The following is a 20,189-nucleotide window of genomic DNA, read 5'->3' on the forward strand; positions in this document are numbered from 1 at the left end:
AATAGAAAACCGAAGAAAATTAACAATAATGACAAATGGTTTGATGAAGAATGCAAAAATCTAAGAAAGAAATTGAGAAACCTGTCCAACCAAAAACATAGAGACCCGGAAAACCTGAGTCTACGCCTTCACTATGGTGAATCACTAAAACAATACAGAAATACACTACGGAAAAAGAAGGAACAGCATGTCAGAAATCAGCTCAATGCAATTGAAGAATCCATAGACTCTAACCACTTCTGGGAAAATTGGAAAACACTAAACAAACAACAACACGAAGAATTATCTATCCAAAATGGAGATGTATGGGTAAACCACTTCTCCAATCTTTTTGGCTCTATAACAAAGAATAAAGAGCAAAAACATATACATGATCAAACACAGATCTTAGAATCAACTATTAAAGACTACCAGAACCCACTGGATTCTCCAATTACATTGAAAGAGTTACAGGACAAAATAAAAACCCTCCAACCCAAAAAGGCCTGTGGTGTTGATGGTATCCTCAATGAAATGATCAAATATACAGACAACAAATTCCAATTGGCTATACTAAAACTCTTTAACATCATACTTAGCTCCGGCATCTTCCCCAATATTTGGAACCAAGGACTGATCACCCCAATCCACAAAAGTGGAGACAAATTTGACCCCAATAACTACCGTGGAATATGTGTCAACAGTAACCTCGGGAAAATCCTCTGCATTATTATTAACAGCAGACTCGTACATTTCCTCAATGAAAACAATGTACTGAGCAAATGTCAAATTGGCTTTTTACCAAATTACCGTACAACAGACCACGTATTCACCCTGCACACCCTAATTGACAATCAAACAAACCAAAACAAAGGCAAAGTCTTCTCATGCTTTGTTGATTTCAAAAAAGCCTTCGACTCAATCTGGCATGAGGGTCTGCTATACAAACTGATGGAAAGCGGTGTTGGGGGTAAAACATACGACATTATAAAATCCATGTACACAAACAACAAGTGTGCGGTTAAAATTGGCAAAAAACACACACATTTCTTCACACAGGGTCGTGGGGTTAGACAGGGATGCAGCTTAAGCCCCACCCTCTTCAACATATATATCAACGAATTGGCGAGGGCACTAGAAAAGTCTGCAGCACCCGGCCTCCCCCTGCTAGAATCCGAAGTCAAATGTCTGCTGTTTGCTGATGATCTGGTGCTTCTGTCACCAACCAAGGAGGGCCTACAGCAGCACCTAGATCTTATGCACAGATTCTGTCAGACCTGGGCCCTGACAGTAAATCTCAGTAAGACCAAAATAATGGTGTTCCAAAAAAGGTCCAGTCACCAGGACCACAAATACAAATTCCATCTAGACACTGTTGCCCTAGAGCACACAAAAAACTATACATACCTTGGCCTAAACATCAGCACCACAGGTAACTTCCACAAAGCTGTGAACGATCTGAGAGACAAGGCAAGAAGGGCATTCTATGCCATCAAAAGAAACATAAATTTCAACATACCAATTAGGATTTGGCTAAAAATACTTGAATCAGTCATAGAGCCCATTGCCCTTTATGGTTGTGAGGTCTGGGGTCCGCTCACCAACCAAGACTTCACAAAATGGGACAAACACCAAAATTGAGACTCTGCACGCAGAATTCAGCAAAAATATCCTCCGTGTACAACGTAGAACACCAAATAATGCATGCAGAGCAGAATTAGGCCGATACCCACTAATGATCAAAATCCAGAAAAGAGCTGTTAAATTCTACAACCACCTAAAAGGAAGCGATTCACAAACCTTCCATAACAAAGCCATCACCTACAGAGAGATGAACCTGGAGAAGAGTCCCCTAAGCAAGCTGGTCCTGGGGCTCTGTTCACAAACACAAACACACACTACAGAGCCCCAGGACAGCAGCACAATTAGACCCAACCAAATCATGAGAAAACAAAAAGATAACTACTTAACACATTGGAAAGAATTAACAAAAAAACTGAGCAAACTAGAATGCTATTTGGCCCTACACAGAGAGTACACAGCGGCAGAATACCTGACCACTGTGACTGACCCAAAATTAAGGAAAGCCTTGACTATGTACAGACTCAGTGAGCATAGCCTTGCTATTGAGAAAGGCCGCCGTAGGCAGACATGGCTCTCAAGAGAAGACAGGCTATGTGCTCACTGCCCACAAAATGAGGTGGAAACTGAGCTGCACTTCCTAACCTCCTGCCCAATGTATGACCATATTAGAGAGACATATTTCCCTCAGATTACACAGATCCACAAAGAATTCGAAAACAAATCCAATTTTGAAAAACTCCCATATCTACTGGGTGAAATTCCACAGTGTGCCATCACAGCAGCAAGATTTGTGACCTGTTGCCACGAGAAAAGGGCAACCAGTGAAGAACAAACACCATTGTAAATACAACCCATATTTATGCTTATTTATTTTATATTGTGTCCTTTAGCCATTTGTACATTGTTAGAACACTGTATATATATATATAATATGACATTTGTAATGTCTTTACTGTTTTGAAACTTCTGTATGTGTAATGTTTACTGTTAATTTTTGTTGTTTTTCACTTTATATATTCACTTTGTATGTTGTCTACCTCACTTGCTTTGGCAATGTTAACACATGTTTCCCATGCCAATAAAGCCCTTGAATTGAATTGAATTGAATTGAGAGACAGAGAGAGAGAGACAGTGAGAGAGACAGTGAGAGAGAGAGAGAGACCGAGAGAGAGAGAGAGAGAGAGACCGAGAGAGAGAGAGACCGAGAGAGAGAGAGAGAGAGAGAGACCGAGAGAGAGAGAGAGAGACCGAGAGAGGATAGGTTTATTCCATTGTTGACCTTGATTTGGTTGCATCGACTTCAAATTGACTTTGTCGTTTCTGTTCGACAACAAGAGACCAAGGGAGAGAGTTAAGCGCTTTGACTGTAGATATTAAACTTCTAGAAGACAAATTTTCATAAAACTCAACTTTCTCCATTTGTCTCTGAATTAAGCTGAGTCTTTTAAAGTACCAATACACGGGCCTGGTACCAATACAACACGGGCCTGGTACCAATACAACACGGGCCTGGTACCAACACAACACGGGCCTGGTACCAATACAACACGGGCCTGGTACCAATACCACACGGGCCTGGTACCAATACAACACGGGCCTGGTACCAATACAACACGGGCCTGGTACCAACACAACACGGGCCTGGTACCAATACAACACGGGCCTGGTACCAATACAACACGGGCCTGGTACCAATACAACACGGGCCTGGTACCAATACCACACGGGCCTGGTACCAATACCACACGGGCCTGGTACCAATACCACACGGGCCTGGTACCAATACAACACGGGCCTGGTACGAATACAACACGGGCCTGGTACGAATACAACACGGGCCTGGTACCAATACAACACGGGCCTGGTACCAATACCACACGGGCCTGGTACCAATACAACACGGGCCTGGTACGAATACAACACGGGCCTGGTACCAATACCACACGGGCCTGGTACCAATACAACACGGGCCTGGTACCAATACAACACGGGCCTGGTATCAATACAACACGGGCCTGGTATCAATACAACACGGGCCTGGTACCAATACAACACGGGCCTGAGTCCTAAAACACACCCACTTCCCTTTAACGTGGACTACAATTGACCAGGACCCATAGTTTGGTCATCTGCTATGCAGATCTTTCTGACTGCATTTCTCCAAGGTCCCATTGCAAATAAATCTGAAAACTGTGGATACTTGAAGAGGGAACATTCAACCCAGTACTATTCAATAGAAACAGTGACAGACAGTCCCTCCTCCAGACGCTGCATCACATTAGTGGATACTCACACTGCTCTCAGGGTAGGGCTGCCAGTTAAATTACTTTTCGTAGCAGGTTAGGAGAATTAACATGGCAGGTTAGGACAATAAAAGGTTACGGTTAGGAAAAGGGTTAGGGTTAGCTAAAAACCGCAACAATAAAATCAATCCAGACACAACTCACAGACACTAACTACAACCTGCCCTGAGAACATTCACTGTCTCCACTAATGTGATTATGCAGCCCACCCCACCCCAGCCCTAGTGGAGATATGGTCTGATAGTGAGAGACGGGGCTGAGAGAGGAGATATGGTCTGATAGTGGAGATATGGTCTGATTGTGAGAAACGGGGCTGAGAGAAGAGATATGGTCTGATAGTGAGAGACGGGGCTGAGAGAGGAGATATGGTCTGATAGTGGAGATATGGTCTGATTGTGAGAAACGGGGCTGAGAGAAGAGATATGGTCTGATAGTGGAGATATGGTCTGATTGTGAGAAACGGGGCTGAGAGAAGAGATATGGTCTGATAGTGAGAGACGGGGCTGAGAGAGGAGATATGGTCTGATAGTGGAGATATGGTCTGATTGTGAGAAACGGGGCTGAGAGAAGAGATATGGTCTGATAGTGAGAGACGGGGCTGAGAGAGGAGATATGGTCTGATAGTGGAGATATGGTCTGATTGTGAGAAACGGGGCTGAGAGAAGAGATATGGTCTGATAGTGGAGATATGGTCTGATTGTGAGAAACGGGGCTGAGAGAAGAGATATGGTCTGATAGTGAGAGACGGGGCTGAGAGAGGAGATATGGTCTGATAGTGGAGATATGGTCTGATTGTGAGAAACGGGGCTGAGAGAAGAGATATGGTCTGATAGTGGAGATATGGTCTGATTGTGGAGATATGGTCAGATTGTGAGAGACGGGGCTGAGAGAAGAGATATGGTCTGATAGTGGAGATATGGTCTGATTGTGAGAGATATGGTCTGATTGTGAGAGACGGGGCTGAGAGAAGAGATATGGTGGTCTGATTGAAACATGTTGATATTACAGACTCAATCAGGGACATGTTGAACATGTCAGTGAAGACACCTGCCAGTTGGTCAGCACATCCCCGGAGCACACGGAGCACACATCCTGGTAATCAGTCTGGCGCTGTTTTAATGGTGTTACTCACGTCGGCTACGGAGAGCATCTCTCTCCCCGTCAGACCACATCTCCTCTCTCAGCCCCATCAGCCCACATCTCCTCTCTCAGCCCTCTCTCCCACTATCAGACCATATCTTCTCTCTCAGCCCCGTCAGACCATATCTCCTCTCTCAGCCCTGTTTCTCACTATCAGACCATATCTCCTCTCTCAGCCCCATCAGACCATATCTTCTCTCTCAGCCCCATCAGACCATATCTTCTCTCTCAGCCCTGTCTCTCACTATCAGACCATATCTCCTCTCTCAGCCCCATCAGACCATATCTTCTCTCTCAGCCCCATCAGACCATATCTCCTCTCTCAGCCCCATCAGACCATATCAAGACAAAGGAGATGAAGGACTGAGTACGCCCCCAGGAAAAGGAGGACCGAGTACGTCCCCATTCTCATCGACGGGTCTGTAGTGGAGCAGGTTGAGAGCTTCAAGTTCCTTGGTGTCCACATCACCAACAAACTAACATGGTCCAAACACACCAAGACAGTCATGAAGAGGGCACAACAAAACCTATTCCCACTCAGGAGACTGAAAAGTTTTGGCATGGGTCCTGAGATCCTCAAAAGGTTCTACAGCTGCACCATCGATATGGTCTGACTGGTTGCATCACTGCCTGGTATGACAACGGCTCGGCCTCCGACTGCAAGGCACTTCAGAGGGCTGTCAAAGACCCCAGCCATAGACTGTTCTCTCTGCTACCACATGGCAAGCGGTACCGGAGCGTCAAGTCTAGGCCCAAAAGGCTTCTCAACAGCTTCTACCCCCAAGACATAAGACTGTTCTCTCTGCTACCGCACGGCAAGCGGTACCGGAGCACCAAGTCTAGGTCAAGAAGGCTTCTCAACAGCTTCTACCCCCAAGACATAAGACTGTTCTCTCTGCTACCGCACGGCAAGCGGTACCGGAGCGTCAAGTCTAGGTCCAAAAGGCTTCTTAACAGCTTCTACCCCCAAAGCCTTAAGACTTCTGAACTTCTTATTTTACCCTGCTGCTACTCACAACAGCTTTTAACCCCAAGACATAAGACTCCTGAACATCTAATCAAATGGCTACCCAGACTATGAATTGTGTCCCCCCCCCCCTTTTATACTGCTGCTACTCTCCGTTTATCATCCATAATCACTTCAACTAATCCTACATGTACATATTACCTCAACTATCCCGACTACCCGGTGGTACATTGACTCTGTATCGGTACCTTCAGATATCATCTTTGCTGTTATTTTTATACCGGTTTTATCCATTTTGTTTCTTTTACCTAACACATATTTTTTACTTAAAAACTGCACTGTTGGTTAAGAGCTTGAGGTAAGTACTCATTTCACTTGTTGTATTTCGGCGCACGTGACAAATAAACTTTGATTTATGGGGTGACAGAGGAGATCGGCCTGAGTGTGATGGGGGTGGAATAAGGGAAATAGTTTTGAAAGGACAATTCAAATATAAAACAATAAAATATCGAAATGGACTCGAGGCAAATACAGTAGGACACAGAGCAAACAGTCCTAACTAACTAAGGGGTTGTGCTTCGGCCCTCAGCTCCAGCCTCCCTCTCTTATGTCATACAGCCTCTCTCTCTCTCTCTCTCTGCCCTGATTCCACTGCAACATGAACAAAGGTTACCACATCACATATACAGGCGCACGCAAACACACAGGACACACACACACACACACTCTTTCAGCCTCTGACCCCCTTTTCTACAGAGCTCCTATGTCAGATGACAGTGTGTTATGTAACAATGCAGAGTATAGAGAGGTTGGCTCACTGTACCTGGATGACTGGTTGAATGGCTGACTGTGGCTGGCTGACTGTACCTGGCCGACTATACCTGGCTGGCTGGCTGGCTGGCTAGCTGGCTGTGGCTGGCTGACTGTACCTGGCCGACTATACCTGGCTGGCTGGCTGGCTAGCTGGCTGTGGCTGGCTGACTGTACCTGGCTGACTGTATCTGGCTGTGGCTGGCTGACTGACTGACTGTCTGTGGCTGGCTGGCTGTACCTGGCTGACTGGCTGGATGGATGGCTGACTGTACCTGGCTGGCTGGTTGGCTGTGGCTGGCTGACTGTGACTGGCTGGCTGTCCCTAACCTCTCTGTACTGTATATTGTGTACAGTCAGATATGTACTTAGTGTGTGTTCAGGACACAGTTCGTTTTTTCTTCTTCATTTGGACACTCTTGCATCTATTGCATCTCAAGAAATTTCATTCTACACAATGTACAATAAAATCAAGTCTGATAGCAGGTTGGTCCTACCCTGCTCTGTTGTTCTGGCTGATAGCAGGTTGATCCTACCCTGCTCTGTTGTTCTGGCTGATAGCAGGTTGTTCCTACCCTGCTCTGTTGTTCTGGCTGATAGCAGGTTGATCCTATCCTGCTCTGTTCTGGCTGATAGCAGGTTGATCCTACCCTGCTCTGTTGTTCTGGCTGAGGGCAGGTTGTTCCTACCCTGCTCTGTTCTGGCTGATAGCAGGTTGTTCCTACCCTGCTCTGGCTGTAAATCACTGGCCTGTGCTTTGCAACAGCCCTGTTGTCCCACGCAGTGTACAGACAGATGGACATACAGCTACTGAAGTGCCTCTGACGTCTGCCTGATGGCAAAGCAAGCAACACACTCAGCCTCGCTGCCTGCCTGCAGGATGAATCACTCGGCCTCGCTGCCTGCCTGCAGGATGAATCACTCGGCTTCGCTGCCTGCCTGCAGGATGAATCACTCGGCCTCGCTGCCTGCCTGCAGGATGAATCACTCGGCCTCGCTGCCTGCCTGCAGGATAAATCACTCTGCCTCGCTGCCTGCCTGCAGGATGAATCACTCGGCCTCGCTGCCTGCCTGCAGGATGAATCACTCGGCCTCGCTGCCTGCCTGCAGGATGAATCACTCGGCCTCGCTGCCTGCCTGCAGGATGAATCACTCGGCCTCGCTGCCTGCTGGATGCTGGATGAATCAGTCCATTCAGCCTCCTCCCCTCCCTTACACCCTCTCTCTCCTTCCTCTGTTCACTGAGAGATGTGTAATGTCAGGGTAATATTTATAGCTCTGGAGGTCTGCCTGCCATCACTGAATCCACATGCAACTCAATGCTAAATATAGCCTCCTCTCTTTCTCTCTCCCTCTCTCCTTTTCCCCATCTGTCAGCATCCGGCAGACGGAGGGACGAACAGGGGGCCAGCGATTCCCACCTACTCTCTCTCTCTCTGAGTAGGGACTCTGTTAGCTCTCTAACCAACGCTCTGTAGACAAAGGCCATCGGCAGGAGAAACACCCAGGTGCACTCGGACCCATCTGCAGGTTCAAGCTGTGCTCTCGTTGCAGTGTGGGCTAGTCTAACCAGACAAACAAGGACACTCGTGTGGTTTAAACCCTGACTTTACACCTCTTTCACATAGGATTCACTGTCTTGCTGTAAAAAAAAACAAGTTCTATTTTTTGAATCAAAGAATTTTTTAAGAACTCAATATATTATCACATTCTTGCCGAGAAAAACTGTTTACATCTCCCGTGCACATGCCGGAAAGTTTAAGTAGATGTAAGTAGATATTTCCACCGTCACAAAGAAATGTATTATTCATTTAGGCAGCTCGGAGAAACATGACAAAAATAATAACAATGTATTTTCTAAATAATAAAGACCATGTGAGTTTTGAAAGTATCTTCATCATGATATCGGTAGAAAAATAATATCAATCTATATTATCAATAGCATGCAAGTTTCGTGTTTATATATTTCACAACCTCCGCAGGCTTTTAGAGTAGCCCGTATGCTATCCACAGGCTTTTAGAGTAGCCCGTATGTTAAGAGTAGCCCGTATGTTAAGAGTAGCCCGTATGTTAAGAGTAGCCCGTATGCTATCCACAGGCTTTTAGAGTAGCCCGTATGCTATCAACGACAAATAATAGTCCTGCACTTGATTTAGACTAAATTATAGCCTGTTAAATGTTTCTGATCAGTGATTTTAGACTACATTATAGCCTGCTAAATGTTTCTGATCAGTGATTTTAGACTACATTATAGCCTGTTAAATGTTTCTGATCAGTGATTTCAGACTACATTATAGCCTGCTAAATGTTTCTGATCAGTGATTTTAGACTACATTATAGCCTGTTAAATGTTTCTGATCAGTGATTTTAGACTACATTATAGCCTGTTAAATGTTTCTGATCAGTGATTTTAGACTACATTATAGCCTGTTAAATGTTTCTGATCAGTGATAGATGAGCTATAAGCCTACCACCCCCACTTACAGTGGCTAGTGAAAGTATCCACCCCTCTTGGCATTTTTCCTATTTTGTTGCCTTACAACCTGGAATTAAAATAGATTTTTTGGGTGGAGGTTTTGTATAATTTGATTTACACAACATTCCTACCACTTTGAAGATGCAAAATATTTATGATGAAACAAATAAGAACTAAGACAAAAAAAAAAAGGAAAACCTGAACGTACATAACTATTCACCCTCCCCAAAGTCAATACTTTGTAGAGACACCTTTGCAGCAATTACAGCTGCAAGTCTCTTGGGGTATGTCTCTATAAGCTTGGCACATCTAGCCACTGGGATTTTTGCCCATTCTTCAAGGCAAAGCTGCTCCGGCTCCTTCAAGTTGGATGGGTTCCGCTGGTGTACAGCAATCTTTAAGTCATACCACAGATTCTCAATTGGATTGAGGTCTGGGCTTTGACTAGGACATTTCAAGACATTAAAATGTTTCCCCTTAAACCACTCGAGTGTTGCTTTAGCAGTATGCTTAGGGTCATTGTCCTGCTGGAAGGTGAACCTCTGTTCCAGGCTCAAATGGAAGACAAACAGGTTTCCCTCAAGAATTTCCCTGTATTTAGTGCCATCCATCATTCCTTCAAATTCTGACCAGTTTCACAGTCCCTGCCGATGAAAAACATCCCCAAAGCATGCTACCACCAGATCTTATTTAGGGGCTTCATAGCAAAGGGGGTGAATACATCATATCCACAAACCTTTTCAGTTTAAAATGTTGCAATTTCTTTTGCAATGTTTGTTGTTCATTTCACTTCACCAATTTGGACTATTTTGTGTCTGTCCTTTACATGAAATCCAAACAAAAATCTATTAAAATTGCAGGTTATAATGCATTAAAATAGGAAAAATGCAAAGGGGGGTGAATACTTTTGCAAAGCACTGTAATTAACCAAATCTCGGTCTATCTAGATCCTCTGTAGCTCAGAAGAACACATGCCTTGTTAGCTAGCTAGATCCTCTGAAGCTCAGTAGAACATGGCACCTTGTTAGCTAGCTAGATCCTCTGAAGCTCAGTAGAACATGGCACCTTGTTAGCTAGCAAGATCCTCTATAGCTCAGTAGGACATGGTACCTTGTTAGCTAGCTAGATCCTCTGTAGCTCAGTAGAACACGGCACCTTGTTAGCTAGCTAGATCCTCTGTAGCTCAGTAGGACATGGTACCTTGTTAGCTAGCTAGATCCTCTGTAGCTCAGTAGAACACGGCACCTTGTTAGCTAGCTAGATCCTCTGTAGCTCAGTAGGACATGGTACCTTGTTAGCTAGCAAGATCCTCTGCAGCTCAGTAGAACATGGCACCTTGTTAGCTAGCTAGATCCTCTGTAGCTCAGAAGAACAAGGTGCCTGGACTGCCTGGATAAAGTGTAGACTAATTATCCCAAGAGGAGCAACATCACTCAGACTCACCTCCAGCATCATTGGCCCGAGAGCATCCTTGTCGATGATGCTTTGGCCCGTCGACGACACATCCGCCTTCTGTACCTCCTCCTCATTGGCCGCGGCTGCTTTCTCTGTGGGAAAGACAACCAATCAGATGTCTTATTGTCTTTCCCTTTTACCTAACATGGGGAAGTCACAGCTTCATCAACAGACAGGTCGTTGAACTGAGCAGACAACGCAGATAGGAGGAGTCAAACGGCACCATTATTTGTATTTTTTTTTAAGCACCGTCACACACCAGATAGGTGCAGTGAAATGTGCTGTTTTACAGGGTCAGCAATTGTATTACGCAGCCCTTGGAGAAAATTACGGTTAAGTGCCTTGCTCAAGGGCATTTTTTACTTTGTCAGCTCGGGTATTTGAATCAGTGACCTTTCGGTTACTGGCCCAAACACTCTAACTGCTAGGTTACCTGCCGCCCTAGTCCCTATATAAATGCAGTACTTTGGACCAGGGCGTTAAAAGTAGTGCACTACCAAGGGAATAGGGAGCCATTTGGGACGTAGACAACAAGAAGTTAATTTGGATCCCCCAAGTTGTTCCTTCAGCTTCCTAAACTTCCTTCCTCCGTTTCACTGTTTCATAAAAGAGATGAACAGCAGTAATCTCTCCATCTCTAATCATTCTCTAATCCATCTCTTATACAATCATCTAATTCATGTCAAATGAGTCCTAATATATGCTATGTGATCCCATTAACAAACCAGACCTTAGAGACATTCACCCTCAAATCCTTCATTACAAAACACTGACCAACACTGAGCATACAAAACATTAGGAACATTTCCATGACATATACTGACCAGCTGAATCAAAGTGAATGCTATGATCCCTTAATGATCTCCACTTCAAAAATCAGTGTTAGATGAAGGGTTGGAGACAGGTTTAAGAATGATTTTTAAGCCTAGAGACAACTGAGACATGGATTGTGTATATGTACCATTCAGAGGGTGAATGGGCAAGACTAAATATTTAAGTGCCTTTGAACGGGGTATGGTAGTAAGTGACAGGCGCACCGGTTTGTGTCAAGAACTACAACGCTGCTGGGTTTGGTCCAACTTGACAACTGTAGGAAGCATTGGTGTCAACATGGACTAGCAATCATTAGGAAATACTTTTGACAACTTGTAGAGTCCATGCCTTGACAAATTGAGTCTGTTCTGAGGGCAAAAGGGGGTACAACTCAATATTAGGAAGGTGTTCTTAATGTTTGGTACACTCAGTGTAAAGTGTAAATGGGCAACATCACACAATATGTGTCCCAAATACCACACTACTCCCTATATAGTGCACTAAATTTGACCAGGGCCCTAAATACCACACTCCATTTGACCAGGGCCATAAATACCACTCTATTCCCTATATAGTGCACTACTTTTGACCAGGACCCATAGGGAGCTGGTCAAAAGTTGTGCACTATGTAGGAAATAGGGTGCCTTTAGAGATGCTGCAACAAAGTTCAAAGTGGAGTTTCTTTGAGGTTACAATGACCATACCACTGCACTGGCAGTGTTATATCAGTAAGACCATACCACTGCACTGGCAGTATTATACCAGTAAGACCATACCACTGTACTGGCAGTATTATATCAGTAAGACCATACCACTGTACTGGCAGTATTATATCAGTAAGACCATACCACTGTACTGGCAGTATTATATCAGTAAGACCATACCACTGTACTGGCAGTATTATATCAGTAAGACCATACCACTGTACCGGCAGTGTTATATCAGTAAGACCATACCACTGCACCGGCAGCATTATACCAGTAAGACCATACCACTGTACTGGTTGAATTATATCAGTAAGACCATACCACTGTACTGGCAGTATTATATCTGCAAGACCATACCACTGCACCGGCAGTATTATATCAGTAAGACCATACCACTGCACTGGCAGTATTATATCAGTAAGACCATACCACTGCACTGGCAGTATTATATCAGCAAGACCATACCACTGTACTGACAGAATCAAATCAAATTGTATTTGTCATATGCGCCGAATACAACCTTACAGTGAAATGCTTACTTACAAGCCCTTAACACTTATTTTTCTTAAAACTGCATTGTTGGTTAAGTAAAACATTTAAATTAGAACAACAAATAATTAAAAGAGCAGCAGTAAAATAACAGTAGAGTCAATGTGGAGGCTATATACAGGGGGTACCGGTACAGAGTCAATGTGGAGACTATATACAGGGGGTACCGGTACAGAGTCAATGTGGAGGCTATATACAGGGGGTACCGGTACAGAGTCAATGTGGAGGCTATATACAGGGGGTACCAGTACAGAGTCAATGTGGAGGCTATATACAGGGGGTACCGGTACAGAGTCAATGTGGAGGCTATATACAGGGGGGTACTGGTACAGAGTCAATGTGGAGGCTATATACAGGGGGGTACTGGTACAGAGTCAATGTGGAGGCTATATACAGGGGGGTACCAGTACAGAGTCAATGTGGAGGCTATATACAGGGGGTACCAGTACAGAGTCAATGTGGAGGCTATATACAGGGGGTACCGGTACAGAGTCAATGTGGAGGCTGTATACAGGGGGTACCAGTACAGAGTCAATGTGGAGGCTATATACAGGGGGTACCGGTACAGAGTCAATGTGGAGGCTGTATACAGGGGGTACCAGTACAGAGTCAATGTGGAGGCTATATACAGGGGGTACCGGTACAGAGTCAATGTGGAGGCTGTATACAGGGGGTACCAGTACAGAGTCAATGTGGAGGCTATATACAGGGGGTACCGGTACAGAGTCAATGTGGAGGCTATATACAGGATTGCAAAAATCGCTGAAGTTGGAGACTTTTATCTCCCTCACCAACTTCAAACATCAGCTATCTGAGCAGCTAACCGATCGCTGCAGCTGTACATAGTCTATTGGTAAATAGCCCACCCTTTCTCACCTACCTCATCCCCATACTGTTTTTATTTATTTACTTTTCTGCTCTTTTGCACACCAATATCTCTACCTGTACATGACCATCTGATCATTCATCACTCCAGTGTTAATCTGCAAAATTGTAATTATTTGCCTACCTCCTCATGCCTCTTGCACACATTGTATATAGACTCCCCCTTTGTTTTCTACTGTGTTATTGACTTGTTAATTGTTTACTCCATGTGTAACTCTGTGTTGTCTGTTCACACTGCTATATACAGGGGGTACCGGTACAGAGTCTCACAGAGTCTCAATCAAAACTGATTTTGCTAAAACTGATTTTGCTACGTAGAAATGATTTAATGATTTTATTTTATTTTATCCACCATGTTGACAATCCACCAATTTAAGGAGAATGTACAGACGATGTGCTGAGATAAGAAACACTCAAAAGAACATAAGTTAGACGACTAAATTCATGTTTTGAATAGCTAGCGCCTTCCTGGGATTTTCATGAATGGCTACCAAAGGACAGATCAGTTGATGTGCTGTGGTCCAGACTAAATGTTCAGATGATTGGTGATGCCAAGGGTCTATTATCCCTCCATCAGGTCCTAATGGCCTGGTACTCAGGGCTCTATTATCCCTCCATCAGGTCCTAATGGCCTGGTACTCAGGGCTCTATTGCCCCTCCATCAGGTTCTAATGGCCTGGTACTCAGGGCTCTACTGTCCCTCCATCAGGTCCTAATGGCCTGGTACTCAGGGCTCTACTGTCCCTCCATCAGGTCCTAATGGCCTGGTACTCAGGGCTCTACTGTCCCTCCATCAGGTCCTAATGGCCTGGTACTCAGGGCTCTATTGCCCCTCCATCAGGTCCTAATGGCCTGGTACTCAGGGCTCTATTGCCCCTCCATCAGGTTCTAATGGCCTGGTACTCAGGGCTCTACTGCCCCTCCATCAGGTTCTAATGGCCTGGTACTCAGGGCTCTACTGTCCCTCCATCAGGTCCTAATGGCCTGGTACTCAGGGCTCTATTGCCCCTCCATCAGGTTCTAATGGCCTGGTACTCAGGGCTCTACTGCCCCTCCATCAGGTTCTAATGGCCTGGTACTCAGGGCTCTACTGCCCCTCCATCAGGTTCTAATGGCCTGGTACTCAGGGCTCTACTGCCCCTCCATCAGGTTCTAATGGCCTGGTACTCAGGGCTCTATTGCCCCTCCATCAGGTCCTAATGGCCTGGTACTCAGGGCTCTATTGCCCCTCCATCAGGTCCTAATGGCCTGGTACTCAGGGCTCTATTGCCCCTCCATCAGGTTCTAATGGCCTGGTACTCAGGGCTCTACTGCCCCTCCATCAGGTTCTAATGGCCTGGTACTCAGGGCTCTACTGTCCCTCCATCAGGTCCTAATGGCCTGGTACTCAGGGCTCTATTGCCCCTCCATCAGGTTCTAATGGCCTGGTACTCAGGGCTCTACTGCCCCTCCATCAGGTTCTAATGGCCTGGTACTCAGGGCTCTACTGCCCCTCCATCAGGTTCTAATGGCCTGGTACTCAGGGCTCTACTGCCCCTCCATCAGGTTCTAATGGCCTGGTACTCAGGGCTCTATTGCCCCTCCATCAGGTCCTAATGGCCTGGTACTCAGGGCTCTATTGCCCCTCCATCAGGTCCTAATGGCCTGGTACTCAGGGCTCTATTGCCCCTCCATCAGGTTCTAATGGCCTGGTACTCAGGGCTCTATTGCCCCTCCATCAGGTCCTAATGGCCTGGTACTCAGGGCTCTATTGCCCCTCCATCAGGTTCCAATGGCCTGGTACTCAGGGCTCTATTGCCCCTCCATCAGGTCCTAATGGCCTGGTACTCAGGGCTCTATTGCCCCTCCATCAGGTTCTAATGGCCTGGTACTCAGGGCTCTATTGCCCCTCCATCAGGTTCTAATGGCCTGGTACTTTTTTATTTATTTATTTATTTATTTCACCTTTATTTAACCAGGTAGGCTAGTTGAGAACACCTTTATTTAACCAGGTAGGCTAGTTGAGAACACCTTTATTTAACCAGGTAGGCTAGTTGAGAACACCTTTATTTAACCAGGTAGGCTAGTTGAGAACACCTTTATTTAACCAGGTAGGCTAGTTGAGAACACCTTTATTTAACCAGGTAGGCTAGTTGAGAACACCTTTATTTAACCAGGTAGGCAAGTTGAGAACATCTTTATTTAACCAGGTAGGCAAGTTGACAACAAGTTCTCATTTACAATTGCGACCTGGCCAAGATAAAGCAAAGCAGTTCGACAGATAAAACGACACAGAGTTACACATGGAGTAAAAACAAACATACAGTCAATAATGCAGTATAAACAAGTCTATATACAATGTGAGCAAATGAGGTGAGAAGGGAGGTAAAGGCAAAAAAGGCCATGATGGCAAAGTAAATACAATATAGCAAGTAAAATACTGGAATGGTAGTTTAGCAATGGAAGAATGAGCAAAGTAGAAATAGAAAATAATGGGGTGCAAAGGAGCTAAATTAATTAATTAATTAAAATTAAATACAGTTGGGAAAGAGGTAGTTGTTTGGGCTAAATTATAGGTGGGCTATGTACAGGTGCAGTAATCTGTGAGCTGCTCTGACAGTTGGTGCTTAAAGCTAGTGAGGGAGATAAGTGTTTCCAGTTTCAGAGATTTTTGTAGTTCGTTCCAGTCATTGGCAGCAGAGAACTGGAAGGAGAGGCGGCCAAAGAAAGAATTGGTTTTGGGGGTGACTAGAGAGATATACCTGCTGGAGCGTGTGCTACAGGTGGGAGATGCTATGGTGACCAGCGAGCTGAGATAAGGGGGGACTTTACCTAGCAGGGTCTTGTAGATGACATGGAGCCAGTGGGTTTGGCGACGAGTATGAAGCGAGGGCCAGCCAACGAGAGCGTACAGGTCGCAATGGTGGGTAGTATATGGGGCTTTGGTGATAAAACGGATTGCACTGTGATAGACTGCATCCAATTTGTTGAGTAGGGTATTGGAGGCTATTTTGTAAATGACATCGCCAAAGTCGAGGATTGGTAGGATGGTCAGTTTTACAAGGGTATGTTTGGCAGCATGAGTGAAGGATGCTTTGTTGCGAAATAGGAAGCCAATTCTAGATTTAACTTTGGATTGGAGATGTTTGATATGGGTCTGGAAGGAGAGTTTACAATCTAACCAGACACCTAAGTATTTGTAGTTGTCCACGTATTCTAAGTCAGAGCCGTCCAGAGTAGTGATGTTGGACAGGCGGGTAGGTGCAGGTAGCGATCGGTTGAAGAGCATGCATTTAGTTTTACTTGTATTTAAGAGCAATTGGAGGCCACGGAAGGAGAGTTGTATGGCATTGAAGCTTGCCTGGAGGGTTGTTAACACAGTGTCCAAAGAAGGGCCGGAAGTATACAGAATGGTGTCGTCTGCGTAGAGGTGGATCAGGGACTCACCAGCAGCAAGAGCGACCTCATTGATGTATACAGAGAAGAGAGTCGGTCCAAGAATTGAACCCTGTGGCACCCCCATAGAGACTGCCAGAGGTCCGGACAGCAGACCCTCCGATTTGACACACTGAACTCTATCAGAGAAGTAGTTGGTGAACCAGGCGAGGCAATCATTTGAGAAACCAAGGCTGTCGAGTCTGCCGATGAGGATATGGTGATTGACAGAGTCGAAAGCCTTGGCCAGATCAATGAATACGGCTGCACAGTAATGTTTCTTATCGATGGCGGTTAAGATATCGTTTAGGACCTTGAGCGTGGCTGAGGTGCACCCATGACCAGCTCTGAAACCAGATTGCATAGCAGAGAAGGTATGGTGAGATTCGAAATGGTCGGTAATCTGTTTGTTGACTTGGCTTTCGAAGACCTTAGAAAGGCACGGTAGGATAGATATAGGTCTGTAGCAGTTTGGGTCAAGAGTGTCCCCCCCTTTGAAGAGGGGGATGACCGCAGCTGCTTTCCAATCTTTGGGAATCTCAGACGACACGAAAGAGAGGTTGAACAGGCTAGTAATAGGGGTGGCAACAATTTCGGCAGATAATTTTAGAAAGAAAGGGTCCAGATTGTCTAGCCCGGCTGATTTGTAGGGGTCCAGATTTTGCAGCTCTTTCAGAACATCAGCTGAATGGATTTGGGAAAAGGAGAAATGGGGAAGGCTTGGGCGAGTTGCTGTTGGGGGTGCAGTGCTGTTGTCCGGGGTAGGAGTAGCCAGGTGGAAAGCATGGCCAGCCGTAGAAAAATGCTTATTGAAATTCTCAATTATGGTGGATTTATCAGTGGTGACAGTGTTTCCTATCTTCAGTGCAGTGGGCAGCTGGGAGGAGGTGTTCTTATTCTCCATGGACTTTACAGTGTCCCAGAACTTTTTTGAGTTAGTGTTGCAGGAAGCAAATTTCTGCTTGAAAAAGCTAGCCTTGGCTTTTCTAACTGCCTGTGTATAATGATTTCTAGCTTCCCTGAACAGCTGCATATCACGGGGGCTGTTCGATGCTAATGCAGAACGCCATAGGATGTTTTTGTGTTGGTTAAGGGCAGTCAGGTCTGGGGAGTACCAAGGGCTATATCTGTTCCTGGTTCTAAATTTCTTGAATGGGGCATGTTTATTTAGGATGGTTAGGAAGGCATTTTTAAAAAATATCCAGGCATCCTCTACTGACGGGATGAGATCAATATCCTTCCAGGATACCCCGGCCAGGTCGATTAGAAAGGCCTGCTCGCAGAAGTGTTTCAGGGAGCGTTTTACAGTGATGAGTGGAGGTCGTTTGACCGCCGACCCATTACGGATGCAGGCAATGAGGCAGTGATCGCTGAGATCTTGGTTGAAGACAGCCGAGGTGTATTTAGAGGGGAAGTTGGTTAGGATGATATCTATGAGGGTGCCCGTGTTTAAGGTTTTGGGGAGGTACCTGGTAGGTTCATTGATAATTTGTGTGAGATTGAGGGCATCAAGTTTAGATTGTAGGATGGCTGGGGTGTTAAGCATGTTCCAGTTTAGGTCGCCTAGCAGCACGAACTCTGAAGATAGATGGGGGGCAATCAGTTCACATATGGTGTCCAGAGCACAGCTGGGGGCAGAGGGTGGTCTATAGCAGGCGGCAACGGTGAGAGACTTGTTTTTAGAGAGGTGGATTTTTAAAAGTAGAAGTTCAAATTGTTTGGGTACAGACCTGGATAGTAGGACAGAACTCTGCAGGCTATCTTTGCAGTAGATTGCAACACCGCCCCCTTTGGCAGTTCTATCTTGTCTGAAAATGTTGTAGTTTGGAATTAAAATGTCTGAGTTTTTGGTGGTCTTCCTAAGCCAGGATTCAGACACAGCTAGAACATCCGGGTTGGCAGAGTGTGCTAAAGCAGTGAATAGAACAAACTTAGGGAGGAGGCTTCTAATGTTAACATGCATGAAACCAAGGCTATTACGGTTACAGAAGTCGTCAAAAGAGAGCGCCTGGGGAATAGGAGTGGAGCCAGGCACTGCAGGGCCTGGATTCACCTCTACATCGCCAGAGGAACATAGGAGGAGTCTAATAAGGGTACGGCTAAAAGCTATGAGAATTGGTCGTCTAGAACGTCTGGAACATAGAGTAAAAGGAGGTTTCTGGGGGCGATAAAATAGCATCAAGGTATAATGTACAGACAAATGTATGGTAGGATGTGAATACAGTGGAGGTAAACCTAGGTATTGAGTGATGAAGAGAGAGATATTGTCTCTAGAAACATCGTTGAAACCAGGAGATGTCATTGCATGTGTGGGTGTTGGAACTAATAGGTTGGATAAGGTATAGTGAGCAGGACTAGAGGCTCTACAGTGAAATAAGCCAATAAACACTAACCAGAACAGAAATGGACAAGACATATTGACATTAAGGAGAGGCATGCTTAGTCGAGTGATCAAAAGGGTCCGGTGAGTGGAGAGGTTGGTTGGTGATTTAGACAGCTAGCCAGGGCATCGGTAGCAAGCTAGCATAGGATGGAGGTCTGTTGTTAGCTACCTCTTGCGTTCCGTCAGTAGATTAGTGGGGTTCCGTGTGGTAGAGGGGATTAATCCAAATCACACAACAACAACAAAAATAAAAACAATAGATATAGTTATAGAGGCCCAAGAAGAAAACATAATAATAATAATATTTAAAAAAATAAAAATAATTTTTTTTTAAAAATTGTCCGATTGTCTATTCAGATAGCAGCCGGTAAGACAGCTAACGGTTAGCAGGCCGCAGATGGGCGTTCAGGTAACGTCGCGACGGAGGAGCCAGCCGAATAACTCCTTCGGGTAGATAACGTCGGCAGTCCAGTTGTGAAGGCCCGGTGGGGCTCCGCGAAGGCAGTAAAACGGGTCCGGATAGGTGACTGCAGCCCAGGTGTGATTGATGGAACTCAGGAGTGATTGACGGAGCTTGCTAGCTCCGGAATAATTGATGTTTGCTCCGGAATCGACGAAGGCCGATAGTCACACGGATAGCAGCTAGCTAGCTGTGAGATCCGGGTATGAATGTCCAGAGAGCAGTCGAAATCCAGGGACATGGAGAGAAAAATTGGTCCGGTAT

General features: G+C 45.4%; 1 protein-coding gene across 1 annotated transcript in view; it reads right to left on the bottom strand.

Moving 5' to 3' along the window:
• Positions 1-20,189, bottom strand: part of LOC109885725 (nuclear receptor coactivator 2) — a 223,519-nt gene that overhangs the window by 114,789 nt on the left and 88,541 nt on the right. The window contains 1 exon segment of the mRNA XM_031835033.1: positions 10,703-10,806. Coding sequence (XP_031690893.1) covers positions 10,703-10,806 — 104 coding nt within the window.

This window comes from Oncorhynchus kisutch, linkage group LG11, assembly GCF_002021735.2.
Source record: "Oncorhynchus kisutch isolate 150728-3 linkage group LG11, Okis_V2, whole genome shotgun sequence".
Classification (NCBI taxonomy): domain Eukaryota; kingdom Metazoa; phylum Chordata; class Actinopteri; order Salmoniformes; family Salmonidae; genus Oncorhynchus; species Oncorhynchus kisutch.